Below are 14,524 nucleotides of genomic sequence, written 5' to 3' on the forward strand. Positions count from 1 at the left end.
TTTTTTTTTTTTTTTTTTTTTTTTTTTGGCGAGTTCAGGTTGGGTTGGCTAGTCCTGATCAATTCTAGCTAATTTTTATTTTGTCATCTTATTACTCTATTTTGTTTCCCTATTTTTTTACTTTATTTTGTTACTCTATTTTATTTTGTTACTTTGTGTGTGTTTTCCCCGTGGGGGCAGTCTCATCTCGCGCGATTGGTTGGCGCCACCCGCGAAATTGAATCTTGCCCATTCTGTTTGCTTTCTCCATTTGCCTAAGGTGATTTGTGCGTTAACGTACGAGAGCTGCATACCAACGCAGTACATGAACAACTCCCACCTACAGTGTGTGTGTGTGTAACTATTCATACGCAGCTGTGCACCTCTAAGCATGTGTTCGCCTTTTTAATTTCCACGTGTGTAATATTTAAGCAGTTAAAATGAAGGCCATGTGGAAGATTTCTGTTTACCTTTCCCTTTGGAACATTTTAATTTACTTTAATTGTGCGAAGGTGACCAACTCCAATCAGGTAAAAACCAGTTTGAGAAATGGGTTTGGACAAACTGGGAACTTCACTGGTCATGGAGGGGTTGGAAGACATCAAAATGTGAAGAACCAGCATGGGGAGTTCTTCTCCGTACAGGGGAATGACGATGAGCAAGTGATTTCGGGCGAGACAGACGAAGCATCAGAATCAGCATCACCAGGAACAGGAAATACAAATGGAGCACCAGTAGGTAATGCAGGAGGTGATTCTAATGGAGGTCTCGGTGGATTCCCAGGTGGGGTTATTCAGGGAACGGATTTTCAAAGTGTGCTTTTTCCAATGACAGGTCGTCGAACTACAGCAGGTGGAAACAGTGGTACAGATAATGTTGGAGATGGAAATGGTTGGACGCCCCCATGAAAGCTTTGATTTCAGTGGTGGGGCCAGTGGTGTTGCACGAAGGTTTACGCACAAGCATACGCCAAAGAGAGAGCATTTGTAAAAACAAAAAAAAAAGAGACAGAGAGACACTCCCCGAATTACAACCATCCCAAACTCCGTTGCCTTATATTTATTTTCCAATTTAAATTTATAGGTAAAGGTGGACAGGGGCAAACGTCCAGTTTCAACTCTCAGGAGGTATCAACAGTCTTACCACCACCAGCAGAAGCATCCATCCCAGGATCACCGGGAGAAGGAGTAACAACAGAAGCAGTACAAACAGTACCAGAATCACCTGAAGCAGCATCACAAGGCTCAACAACACACCATTCTGGATCAGACTCTGCAGACGACGACTACTCATGGTTCGGGTATACTCCATGGGAAAATAGCACAACCGCATCAGGATCAGGACCAGAATCACCCTCGGATAATACAGGTAAGAAAAAGAAGAGAGGAAAAACAAGGAAAGGAATAAAGGAAGGAGGAGCACAACGAACAAGACCCATCCTTTTTTTCAACAATCTCCCCTAATCTCAAAAAAAAAAAAAAAAAAATGGAGAGAAAGAATGAACACAAATAACACATTGAACCTTCATCCTACCAACTTCAGAATCTAACATCTTAGAAGAAGTACAATTCAGTGAGACAGATAAGGATATCCATGAGAAGGAGGACGAAGTTGTGATGGAAAAGGAAGTGGAGGAAGGCGTGGAGCAGGAGGATATTGATGAAGGAGAAACGGAGGAAGGGGGAGAAGCTGACAACGCAAATCATGACGATGTGGATGTGGAAGAAGGCGATGAGGAAGTAGAGGACGAATATGACGAATCAGAATATTATCAACAAATGATAGACACGCAGTATGCGCAAGAAATGCCAACGGAGCAAAACAACTTTTCTGCGGGAACATATATACCTTTAATCAGCGAAGCCATGGTCCATAGTGCTCTTTCGGAACAGTACAAGGACAACGTGGAGGGTACGAAGGCAGCCCAAGCCTTCGTGAACACTTTGATGAATTTACTGGACGATGATAACAGCCCAGTCGACGAATCCATCAAGCATTTGGCTGACGACATTTCGCAATTCGTCCTCAAGTTGGACGCATAGGGTGTGTTGGCGATTGCACGTGCACACATGGGTTGGCGTGAGCAAATCGGTTGGCATAATTAGGCGCTTGACATAATTCAGCGCTTGGCGTAATTAAGCGTTTGGGCGATTTTCCCCAGTGGCGCATGAAAAAGCATGCTACCAATAATAGGCCCCAAATTTGTCACCCAACAAGTGATACACACATGATGAAAAAAAAAAAAAAAAAAAAAAATTTTTTTTACAAAACAATTGTTAGGTGAACAAATGTTAAAATGTTTTTTTTTTTTGTTTTTTTGATGAAAATAACTTTTGTAGGGGTTAATAAAATTTACTGCATGCGCTGGTTGGAACAAACCAATTCGGTTTTGTTTTCACTAAGAACAGCACACGTGGGTTGTAAAAAAAAAGAGAGAAATACAAAAAAAAAAAAAAAACAAACTCATCAATGCGATGATCAGACGGATATGTGTACCAATTAAATTGAGGTAATTTTGTTTTTTTTTTCCCCCTTTGTGTCATTCTGATGGGAAAAGCATTTCGTGCAATGCATGGGAGTTCAAGTTAGCATAAGTGCGTGTCTCGTGTGGATCATCCGTACTGAGCCCATTTGTAAAACCAGAAAATGGTTTTGCACACGACACATGGAAAAATGCGCTTATGTCCAACCGGGGTTGTAATCCATTTGGGGGGAGAATTAAAAATGAACAGCTGCTCGATTAAAAAAAGACAAAGTGGCTGAATAAGTTGCTCAATTTATTTTCACTTGACGGGATGGGCAGCAGTGCACTTTGTCTTAGCCTATATGGTGTATTTCCCAAGGGTGACCCTCCTCCCCTGTGGTATTTTTTTTTTTTATTAGTTTTTTCGCTCCATAATTAATCGCCTGTAATAATATCCTTTATGAGAACGTTCGATGGAGAGCTTCGAAGCGTTTTCATACGTGACAAGGAAAATGATCTGCCTGAAAGTTGCTCATCTATGCACTTGTTCGGTTGCGTCTAAGGTGTAAACATGGGGTGGGGGCGATCGATAAGAGTTACATTTGCTCCTCACGGGTTGTATGTAATTGGTCAGTCGTTCGAGCCGCATGCAAATTGCCCAACAGGGTAACCGTTCTCAGTGGGGCCGTTTTTCATGCAGGAATAAGGACGACGCGCACTTAAGGAGACGAATGTGCAGGAGATCGGCAGGAGGTTTTAACACAACTGATTTAGTCTGATCCGAATGAGGAACAAAAACGAAAATGTTTTTTTAATAAAAATTGTGCACCCAAAATGAGTGTCAAGTGAAGGACATACTTTTTTATGTGCAATTTTTGTAATAATCTTTTTTTTTTTTTTTTTAATTCAAAATGTGCGTTGTGGTACACTTGTCTTGAAGGGGTTGGCTAGTAATTTTTTTTTTTTTTTTCGGACTTTTTTTTCCACTTTTTTTTCTTTTCTCTTGCGCATGAATAGGACCCCAGAACTCTGTCAATAAGCCAGTTGCCATGTGAACATTGCACATGCCACACAACCATGTGTGGAAACAAAAAAAAAAATGTGTCTTGATTTAAGCGTCCCTTTTCCATTTGAACAGAAGAATATAATGTTTAAAGTATCATGTATTGTATTTTATTTGTTTCTCTTCCCCCTCCAGTTATGTAACGGAAGGAGAACACTGGACATACAGTCCGAATATGGGTGGAGTGGTTTAATTAGGGAGAATTCAAATTTAAGGAAAGGTTTTCTAATTAATGATTTATACGTGGATGGGTGGAGTCCCATTGTGGGCGTCGACATGGAAGGAGAAACAGACTCATCATCAGAAATTGATACAAGTGTAGACGCTCTGATGGGTAATGATACAGGGCAAAGCCAATATGGGGGTGAAATTACGAAATGGGATTTTCTTCAAAGTTTTGGTGACATAAAAAAGGAGGCACTCTTCCATAGAGCAACCCAACGGGAGAATAGTACCCCTCCTTTTCCTGGTCAGATTGACCATTCTAATTACAAGAAGGACGAGGCACGAAATTTAAAAAGACAAAATAAAGAACAACAGGGACAAAATACGAGCAAAGGGAATTCTCTACTTAGGTGTGAAGTTCATTCAGGCTGTGCTTGGCGTGGAAGCCACTGGTGCCGATGTGTGTATGGTAATTATGTGGTTCATTCTGATGGTCCATACGGAGGAAGGAAGAATCAGAGCAGGCGTGAGAAAGTGTCAACCGTTCGTGTTACCATCCCTGTACCTTTGTATCATCCTAGGGTTATTCATCAAGGAAGAAATTGTCCCCCAAAAGATGGCTTTAACGAAAATAAGTACCTAGACGGAGCCCATAATTTGTTGCAATTCCTAGTGGAGGGAAATTCTAGAAAAAAACAGAAAGCCAATAAACTTGCCTCTTGTGAGCGGAATGTGGAAGAGTTAAGTGAAAACTTTTTTAAAAAATTAATAAATGAAAAGAGGAAACGGGAGACAAGTGAAAACCACGAGGAGGAAGAGGAGGAGAAAGACGAGTCCTTTACGAATGAAGATGAATACAATTTAAGTGAGAACGACGGTGGTGATGAAACGCGAAGAAGTAAAAAGAGGACTACCAAGCGCAACACTAACTCTAATTGGGAACCAGGCGAAAATAAATGTAGCCAGAAAAAAAGTTTAGGACACAGAAAAAAAGTACCCAGCGATATTGCGACACCCAGATTCAGTATCAGATGCTACAACAACATTCAAAAAATAAAAAAAAAAACGACCAAAATATTGAAAAATATGCTCCATGCCTTGATGTTCGACCCTGATTATAAGGGCATCCTAGTCTACTTAACGACGGACGCGGCGGATCTGATAATGAATCAGTAGGGGGGGGGTGCGCTAATTGGTGGAGCGATAGTTAGCTGCCGTTCGTGGTATCATCCCCCATTCCTTTCATGAAGTCTCTTCGTGGCGAGAAATAGACGAGTATGGCCGAAGGCCACTCCTTGAGGAATAAATTATGTTCAACTACCACAGCATCTTGAAGTTTGAGCGAAATAGGTGGGGGGGGTGAACTTTTATGTGAGATGGGTTCGGCTTGATGCGCGTGAACGTAGGAGCCCAGGTTAGTCTCCACGAGTGAACTTTTGGTTGTGTTTCGGCATATGTTCCTTCCTGGATGCCTGTTTGTTGAGGGGCCCAATGGCACAAACATGAGCCTACGTGTGTGTGAATTCATTTTGGCTATGCGCTCCTCCCATTTGTACGTTCATACATTTGAGCATCTGGCCATGCTCCCTTAGTCACACGAAACACTACATGGTTGCATACAGGACGAGGGGGGGGGGGGAAAACGGCCTTTTTATTTTTTACACATTTTTGTTCTTCCCAGTAAATACGCATAAAATGGAAAAAACACGATCGTCTTTTTTTTTTTTTTGGTGTCCGTTTTGGTTGCAGCCACCAGAACGGTCGTAATAGCGATAGTGTAACATGAATGTTAGATAGTCCCCCCTTTTGGTGATGCACAGTGTTTTGTCCTGTGTAATCCAAAATGGGAAGGAACTATAGGGGGGGTTGGACAGGGTTATTTGGGGAAATTAGAAAATGGATTTATTCGCACATATATATATGTATATGTATATATGCATATGTATGTGTCCATGCCTGTGATATTCGTTCATGTCCGCACGTATGCCACATGCATGCGTGCACGCATCTCGTCCGCAGTATGGACGCATACGTATGCATATGCAGGTAGGAATAATTGTATTTTTATGGTACCCCTTGGGAAAGGGAAAATGGCATTGAAATAGCAATAAAAGAAAACTGACTGTGATATAAAAATGAGTAAAATTAAATGTCATTTTGCACAATTTTTTCACAATTGTTTTTTTTTTTTTTTACTTTTCCCCTTTTCACTTGTTCGCTTGTTTATATTATGTCCGCGGCGATTTTCCTCCTAAAATTAACGTTTTCCCGTTTTGAAACTTAGACAGGAAAAAAAAAAAAATCGATAGCGGTTCAAGAGTGTGAGAAAAATTCGAAGGACATCTCCCTGCCGCTTTCTGTTCGTGTGAAAATATGCACAAATAGAATAAGTCAGATGAATTCATTTATTTTTTGGATGCATGCGCAAATCTGAACATGTCCATGCGTTTAACTATTGGGGACCCATCACATGTATGTATGATCATTTGAATGAAATTTATATGCATCTTTTTTTCTTTTTTTTTTTTTTATTGTGCATTGCGTAGAGTTGTTTTGAAGAAAGGGAAATGGTTAGTACGATAGACGCATCGAAAATTAAAAGTGCGTCCATACGGGTAGCGGTGGATAGCAGATGAGGTAGCCTCAGCTGTGGTGTTTGTCCCCGTCAAATTGCCCTCTTTTTTTTTTTTTTTTTTTTGCATTCCCTTTTTTATGTTTTAATTTTTTTGTGAAGCATTGGCGCCATTGCACCCCGACTGGCGCTAATTTGTCTGAACCATTTATTAATAATGCCTCTGGACTTTCTCACGGCGTCGTTTTCGAATTACCCTGAGAGAAATAATCCACGTTCATCACTGTCTTTTAACCTTCTTTAAAAGAAGTCGCCCATTGGGGGACTCTCCTTTTTTCCTCTTCTATATAACACATATTTTTGAAACAATAGAGGGGAGAGTATAAATTCCTCAATTTGCTATTCGTCTTTTTTGTGTGTGTGAAACGAGGTCGTTAAAGGTTAGAGCGAGCCTTTTTCGATTTTGTGTCCCATCTCATATTTTTTAGAATTGTTCTGTTGTTTTTTCAAGCTTGTTTTTCGCTTTAAGTTTTTTTTTTTTTTTTTTTTTTTTTTGTAACGAGTGCATGCTTGTACGACGACTGTGTGGGAAGGGCAAAATGAGAAGCTTCATGCATGTCGCCCTGTATATGCTTGTGCTTAATTTCTGCATCTGCCTCATAAGAGCCAATGAGGAACAAGATAACCCAAATGTGCCCGTTGACGTGACACCGCAAAATTCAAATCTGAGGCACAGCAGTAAGGGCACCAATAACTTAGGGAAAAAGAAAGCAGGCAAAATAACAACCCAAGACAGTATATCCAAAAAGGGATCAGCGGACAATAGCAAAATAAAGAAGTTTAAGAAAATATATTATAGCATCCCCGATTTTAATAACAAGGATATAAGCAGCATTGACAAGGGTCATCAGAGCCTACCGAACCAAGGCACGAAAGTAACCCCACAAAAAGTAATAAATAAAAAGGAAAAGTGGGGAAAAAAAAGTAGTGATGGTCAAACGAATCCAAAATGGAAGACACAGGTATATGATAACAATAGATGGACGGGGAAGAGGAATAAGGTTGTGGAACAGGGGGGGAAATCAAATAAAAATGAAAAGAGTACACAACAAGCAAGTACAATACAAGAAAAGGGTGTAACCATGCCGATAGGGGGAGAGCAGATACATGAGACAGGTGAATTGCATGTGCCAAATGCAGAACAGGGAGTAGCACAAGTTGATGTGAATGGCCCCAATGAAGGAGGCACGTCAGACAAGTCCATCAATTATGGAAAAAACGAATCTGAGAATTCAAACCCACAAGTAACCCATCAACATGCTTTGCCAACGGAGATGCCAATCCAAAAGGGGGAAGGAACGACCCAGTGGAACACCAAAGGGATAGATGCACCAGGATACTCGAATGGTGTAGAACCCGTGGAGGGATCGAAAACGCCAATCACCACATCGGGTCTTGAAAGCGAATTGGATCCTTCGCACATTTCGGAGGGGGATCCAAAACGGGAACAAGTAGAAGGAGGAAAGAGTGGAGATATGAAAAATGAGACATCAAAGGAAGAAAAAAAATCTCCAAGTGGGATAGAGGAGGAAGAGGAAGAAGAAGAAGTGGAAATAGAAGAAAAAGGAGTTAATCAGGATGGAAATAAAAAGGACGGCTCTTCAAAAAAAGACATAGCACAACTCTTTCGTGAGCGTATGGGCATTGCGTCTTTAGTAGAAAACATTAAGAGTAATGACAAGTTACAAAAAATGTCTGACGATCTGGTGAAATTTGCGGTCAAAGCATATGATGGCTTTCTCGTGTTCATCGAGCAAATGAAGACTTTCGCGAACAACTTCATGCAGATTTTTCATAACCTTTGAGTGGGAGGGCGCAGTAGTCATTTTGCGTTTCCCAGAGGAGAGCTTTTTACGGTAGGCGCGCTTGGCACGACTCGTAAGGTGATTACACAGATTGCATGGTTAACATGTTGGGACTGCTAACCGTGCTAGTGTTGCTCTTTTTTATTTTTATTTTTTTTTACATACGAAGCAATAGCGGTTTAAATGTTTAATCCAACTTCGCCGCCGCTATATAAAGGGTGGGAACATAGCATGAAGTTTTGCCTTGTGTGCAAAAATGGGGATGCAAAAACACGCTCCGCACTTCAGCTCGTTGGGGAATTACTCCTTGTATATTATTTGTCCTTTTAGCAGCGTGTACAGGGGCATAAACGTACACATAATACATATACGTGTATAATCTCCTTTTTTTTTTTTTTTTTTTCTTCCTTTTCGTTGATAAAAATGTTACAATTCTTGGCACTTCCTTTTTTCGACTCATCGCACTGCAAGCAAAAGAGCATAAAAAAAAAAAAAAAAAAAATGAAAATCGCTGCAATTTTGCACTTTGAGAAGGGGAAAAAAAAAAAAAAAAAAAAAAAAAAAAAAAAAGTTGTTCACACACTGTTCTGTTAGCGCATGTATCCAAATGTAGACTAATGTTACAAAGTACTTTGAATACATAATAATTTTTGCTTGAATAAATTGGGAGGGAGGTTCCCACACCTGTAGGAAATGGTGTAGATCGGGACTCTCTTGTCCGATTGGTTGTTAACACACACGAGTGAACAAGTGTACGTAAGTTTCCATATGGAAGAAAAATTTCCACAAAAATATAATGTTCCCGTTTCACAGAAATTTCCTCCATTGGGGTATAACTGTTGCGTGGGGTGTGTGTTTTCCCAGGTTCGCGAAAAACAATGTGTGAAAAAAAAAAAAAAATCCTTTTTTAAGTCTTGTTGAGATGACGGCTAGGTAGCTGTGTGTTACACACTCGTTTGTATATACCTTTTTCCAGCTGCTAGTTTTTTTTTTTTTAATATTTGTTCGCAAAATGTTGGGAAATTAGTGTAAAAGATAGAGGAACTTGTTTCCATGGTTGAACAATTTGCGCGGTTTGATAGCCCCTTTTCTATTTTCCTATTTTACAACAACAGTGGAGCCGCAGCAATTTAAAATTAGTGCATGCACATTTGTGTTAATTTACAAAAAAAAAAAAAAAAAAAAGAAAAAGAGGTAGCTAATTTAATTATTTTGACCTCTTTGTGTAATTTTTCGTGAGTGCGAATTTATCCGTTTTAATGGATCACCTACGCAGTTGTGCTTGGTTTCGAGTGACACACAAAAAAAAAAGGAGCATATGTTGGGAAAACTTTGGAAAAGAAACGTCCTCATAGTTGCGTCAAATTGACGCCAAAACTAACCCTAATTTTTCCCCGCACAATTTTCGTGCATTAGCTAACTTGTCCATTTTCCCCTTTTTTGAACACTTTGCTCTCCATCTTTTTTTGTATAATTTTGCCAAAGGTACAAGAAAACAATGAGGAAATTTTCCGACCTTGTCATTTTTTACTTAGTCTTCCTTTTAAATTTCTGCCTCTACAAAAACGGCGTCCAAGGTTACGGTGTGGCCAATGAGGCAATACCCAGTTTTAGGAGTGGCGCTTCGAATAATGATCACAGTGAACAGAGGACACAGGGGTTAAACGGACGCAATGGAATTCACCAGAACGTCCATACTTCCCCTAGAAATTATTACGGGGCAGTAGTGGGCTCGAGCGGGACAGCCACAGTCGGGAATTCACACGTAACGGAGAACACCACAGAAGGGTCTGGTAACACAGAAGGAGATGCCGGTAACACGGGTAATGGTACAAGTGGTACAGCGAGTTCTGGTACTAGCGGCACGTTCAACGGAGCGCTCGTGAGGTTATTCTTAAACACTGTAGTTAAGCCAGCCTTAAACTTTGTCATAGGTGGGGAGAACCCTGTGTTTCCACCACCATCGGCAAATATAGAGTCGCAACAACAGGAAGAACAAGGAGTGATAAGTTCTCAACACCCTGGGCCAAACCCTCCGACAGAGGAAGGATAGAACAGCATGATTTATACACAAGCACTCAAACTAGAGCCTGACCAGCAAGCGCACACCTCGATGAAGGATGTGCAGGAAGAGGTTCAGGACGAAATATACGATGACGGGGACGATGACCCTGTTGAAGGAGACACGGACGAGGGTACACACAACGACACTGGCGAAGATGAGGACGAGGATGGAGAAGTTATATATTGGTATGACAGTGAGGAGGAAGTAGAACAAAACATGGAGCAACAGGGATTTAATTCCTTAGTGAATGATGAAACTATACACATGATCCATATACAAGAATACACAGATGTTGATGAGGAGAAAGAAAAGGTTGAAGAGTTAGTTCATTACATGACAAATTCTTTGGAGGAAAATGAGCAATTTGTTGATACGCTTAGCGGCTTCTCAGATGATATAACTATGTACTTAAAAAAATGACCACCTGTTTTTTCGAGATTGGCGCTTCGGTTAAATTTGCACCGTGCGTTCTATGTGGATTTGCACAGGGTGGATTTTGGGTATTCGCGCAAAAGGAACGAAGAGTGGATGGAACGCTATATTGGCTGCTATTATGCACTTCCATTTTATATTATATAACCTCCACCCACAAATGGAATTCCTCAAATAATAAGGTGTAACGCTGAAAATGTAATTTCACATGTACGTAACTTGTGCTGTATGAATTTTGAAACCCCCCGACTTTGCTCACCGGGTGGGAAGTAAATCGCACATGTATATTATTATGTGGCCCATCCAGGCAAGCGCAAATACGCGCGGGCGTAGGGTACGTGGCCACATTCCTATATGCCGCCTATTTATAAATAAGAGGACGCAGTGAAGAAGAAACACATTTAGCGAGTCTTCATAAAGGTGAAAATTCGCAAAAAAAATAAAAAATTCCTTTCATTTTGAAATGCTACATTTTAGATATGTAATAGCTATTATTTTTATTATGTTTTTTTTTTTTTTTTGCATGCGGGGATAAGCATTACGTGGTTTACACCCCTTTGCTTAATTTGCTTAGCTTCATTTGGGACTCCTCACTTTGCCCATAATGACGCATGCGCAGCCAATGGCTAACACATAATTAAACAATGGCCAGTGTGGCTGTTATATTTAGCCCGTTATGGCTGATATGATGCATATGACAAAATTTGCGCATTTGCTAATTTTGTTCATTGCCTATCTCTGTGTATGGTGTCTGATATGTTTTGCTTTCCTAACTTGCTCAATTCAATTTGCGCTTTAAAAGGAATTCTCTTAATTTATTTATTTTATTTTTTTTTTTTTTTCTCGTTCATTCTTTTGTCTTTCGAATGAATTATCGTGTGATGGAAACGGAATCGACTTTCCCAATACTGTTTTTTTTTTTTTGGCAGTCCTCTTGTTTTGGCTTTGTTAACAATTGTTGCTTAACCGTTTGCATTCGTGGAGCGGTAGTACAATGTGTGTAGTTGCCAAAATAGGTGTTTAAAAAAAAAAAAAAAAAAATACATGCGCATAATATGTGCGTACAATTGTGGATACCCTTTTTGAACAAACGAGGTCGCCGCACACGACACCTCTACAACGAACTCATAAACCCTTCAATACACAAAAGAGGTTTGGAAATGTGATTGCGCATGGAGATTGTTAAATAAGATAAGGCTCCGTACATAAAAAGGACGGAGGTTTTGCTGTGGGGAATTATTTTTCACCACTTCGAACGTGCACACGAAGCAGACCTTATGTGTAAAATAAATGGTTAATTAGTTTTGTTGGAGGCACATATACACATTTGTTCATAGTAATGGAAAATAATTCTTACACAAATTACAATTGTCTGCTTGTAACATTTGGTGAGGTAGTCCTTTTTTTTTTTTTTACAAGCCTAGGCGGGGAAGTCGCCAGTTAGGCTTGTTATGTTTTTCGGCAAAGGGTTACTTAGTTTGTGTTTTCACATTCAAAGATGGAGGGGCCAAGGTGGTTGGTCATGTTGAGATATGTCACTAAGGTGCCACACTAAGCAGGCGTACGGAACTTCCACGCGAACGTGAAAAGGTTTCGCGTGTGTAACTGTGTTTCACAGAGCACCCGTTTTTTCTCCTATATTGTTATGTCGAAACGGAGTGAGACTAAAACAGATGATCGGGTCGTTTCGCATACCTTAAGAGAATACACGTACGAGCGTACACCTCTATACATATATGCATGACCCATCGTTGTCGGTTTAAACGAAGCGCGTATTCGTATCATGGTCGTTTAATGCCATTTGTGCGTTGGGCATGGGGTTTGACTTTATGGCGGGAAATTTCCATGTCACATATTCGCTTAAGTTCTTTTTTTTTTTTTTTCTCTCTCTCTCTGCATATATTATTGTTAAATTTGATTGCTGTATTTTGTTATTATTTTTATTTATTATTCTTTTATGTTTTTTTTTTTATTGCAACAATGTGTTGTTATATTTTAGCTTTCCCGTATATTTCTGCACTTCCTTATTATTTTCCACTGTTCCAATTTTATTATTTATTTAATTAATTAATTATTTTATTTTTTTTTTTTTTTAAGATTTTGAGAATGCTAACCCCAGTTACCCCCTACAAAACGAAAGAGAGAATACCATTTTTTCCCGTGCTGCTAAGAATTTTTTTTTTTTTTTTAAGCACCTAAGAACACCGACACCAACAAAAAGAGTCAAGAAGGGAACAGCCTTTTCTTAAATTATCCGCCTCTAAAACATAGAAAAGTGGTTCCTATTTTTAAAAAAGAAATATATAATATATGTGCATATATATGTATATATTATATATGGAGAGAGACGTAATTATTGATTTCCCCCCCCTTTTTTTTTTTTTTATAATTCGCTTCAACGGTTATCCCGTAAAGAATTCTGTTGTTTTTTTTTTTATTTTTGACCATTTTGCTATTTTGTTGTTAAACCATTTTTTTTCTGCTAAAGCATTTTTTCTACCTAAATCATTTTTATAGTGATAAACCATTTTTTTTCTGCTACACGATTTTCCCGCAAAAATATTTTACGGACTCATTGTTGTTTTCTTACCCATATCGTTTCACTGCCTGATTTGTATCACTGCATCCACCCCATTTCGCTTGTTGCTTTTTTTTTTTTTTTTCTAAGTACCCACCATGAGAAATCTACCATATGTTACGTTCTCCTTGGCCCTTTTGGTTTTATCTTCATCGAACAGCGGCATCCTATGTAGTGAAGCTGGAGAGAACAAAAGCACCAATTTGAGAAATGGCTACAGCACATTTAATAGCACATTGAACGAGGGAGACGAAAGCCAGCTGAATGACAAGAACTATGATGATGAAATTTTTCAGAGTCCAGTGGAGGATCTGAACGAAGTGATTAAGAATGTACAAGGTGTGGCTGGAGAAGGAGAAACAATTGATGAGCCAAGTAGTAGTTCCCTCCCTAAAGAAAAAGAAGGAAATATAAGAGGAGTTTCTGTTGGTTCAGGTGATGATGTAGAAACACTTGAAGAAAGTGATATGAACAAGATGTGGGGCACTGGACTATCGGAGGAAAAATCAGAAGGACAAGAGCCACGTGGTGTATCTTCCGTATGGGAACAGATTGATGAGGCATTGCCAACGCCTAATAATGTACATGAATCTCTGAAGGTGAATCCACTTTTATTTGACCAAATTAAGGTTAACGACGAGGATGTGTTGCCAAGTGCAGAGAATGCAGAAACGGAGACCCCATCCAACGAATCACCCGAGAATGATATCACGCAGGAGGAGATAATCGAGCAGGCAAAAGAATTGGAGGAACAATTGGAAGAGGTGATTGAAGAGCTCAAGGAATTAGCGGAACAAAAGGTGGACGAAGTGATGGAAGAGCTCAAGGACGTAACGGAGGAGCAAGTAGAAGAAATGATTGAAGAGCTCAAGGAAGTAGCAGAAGAAGAGGTGCAAGACGTGATGGAAGTGCTCAAGGATGTAACGGAGGAGCAAGTAGAAGAGATGATTGATGAGCTGCAGCAAGACGCGGAAGACCAGTTGCAAGAGTTTATTGATGAGCTGCAGGAAGACGCGGAAGACCAGTTGCAAGAGTTTATTGATGAGCTGAAGGAAGTGGTGCCAGAAACGCAAGTGCCCGAAGCGGAGGGAGAACAAGCACCAGAAGAAGCACAGGAGGAAAACGCAGAAGAGTCCGATGAAATATCGGGCGATGGCTTTTTCGGAGGAATGCACCTTGGAGAATACATAGATATTGCGGGTATTAAAAACAGTGCTGGAAATATGGTGAAGAATGTGATTAGCATGTTCAGTGGAGAGAATGGACTTGTGGGTATGTTCAAGGATTTATCGGCAAATTTTTCTTAAAATGACAAAAATGTAAAAAAAAAAAAAAAAAAAA

The 14,524-nt window shown here is 39.8% G+C and overlaps 6 protein-coding genes across 6 annotated transcripts; all 6 read left to right on the top strand.

Moving 5' to 3' along the window:
- Positions 1-419: 419 nt before the first annotated feature.
- On the top strand, positions 420-2,021 carry AK88_03775 (uncharacterized protein; the record flags this gene model as incomplete). The annotated part of the gene is made up of 3 exons (XM_012481385.1): positions 420-870; positions 1,063-1,347; positions 1,522-2,021. 3 exons carry the CDS (start codon positions 420-422, stop codon positions 2,019-2,021), a joined length of 1,236 nt encoding a protein of 411 aa, XP_012336808.1.
- Positions 2,022-3,590: 1,569 nt separating this feature from the next.
- On the top strand, positions 3,591-4,847 carry AK88_03776 (uncharacterized protein; the record flags this gene model as incomplete). The annotated part of the gene is made up of 1 exon (XM_012481386.1): positions 3,591-4,847. The coding sequence occupies one exon, from the start codon at positions 3,591-3,593 to the stop codon at positions 4,845-4,847; it is 1,257 nt and encodes a 418-aa protein (XP_012336809.1).
- A 1,995-nt stretch (positions 4,848-6,842) lies between these two features.
- On the top strand, positions 6,843-8,108 carry AK88_03777 (uncharacterized protein; the record flags this gene model as incomplete). Its single annotated transcript, XM_012481387.1, has 1 exon — positions 6,843-8,108. The coding sequence occupies one exon, from the start codon at positions 6,843-6,845 to the stop codon at positions 8,106-8,108; it is 1,266 nt and encodes a 421-aa protein (XP_012336810.1).
- Positions 8,109-9,606: 1,498 nt separating this feature from the next.
- AK88_03778 (uncharacterized protein) lies at positions 9,607-10,161 on the top strand (the record flags this gene model as incomplete). Its single annotated transcript, XM_012481388.1, has 1 exon — positions 9,607-10,161. The coding sequence occupies one exon, from the start codon at positions 9,607-9,609 to the stop codon at positions 10,159-10,161; it is 555 nt and encodes a 184-aa protein (XP_012336811.1).
- Positions 10,162-10,167: 6 nt separating this feature from the next.
- AK88_03779 (uncharacterized protein) lies at positions 10,168-10,593 on the top strand (the record flags this gene model as incomplete). Its single annotated transcript, XM_012481389.1, has 1 exon — positions 10,168-10,593. One exon carries the CDS (start codon positions 10,168-10,170, stop codon positions 10,591-10,593), a length of 426 nt encoding a protein of 141 aa, XP_012336812.1.
- A 2,688-nt stretch (positions 10,594-13,281) lies between these two features.
- On the top strand, positions 13,282-14,490 carry AK88_03780 (uncharacterized protein; the record flags this gene model as incomplete). The annotated part of the gene is made up of 1 exon (XM_012481390.1): positions 13,282-14,490. The coding sequence occupies one exon, from the start codon at positions 13,282-13,284 to the stop codon at positions 14,488-14,490; it is 1,209 nt and encodes a 402-aa protein (XP_012336813.1).
- Positions 14,491-14,524: the final 34 nt, after the last annotated feature.

Source organism: Plasmodium fragile (genome assembly GCF_000956335.1).
Source record: "Plasmodium fragile strain nilgiri unplaced genomic scaffold supercont1.46, whole genome shotgun sequence".
Lineage (NCBI taxonomy): Eukaryota > Apicomplexa > Aconoidasida > Haemosporida > Plasmodiidae > Plasmodium > Plasmodium fragile.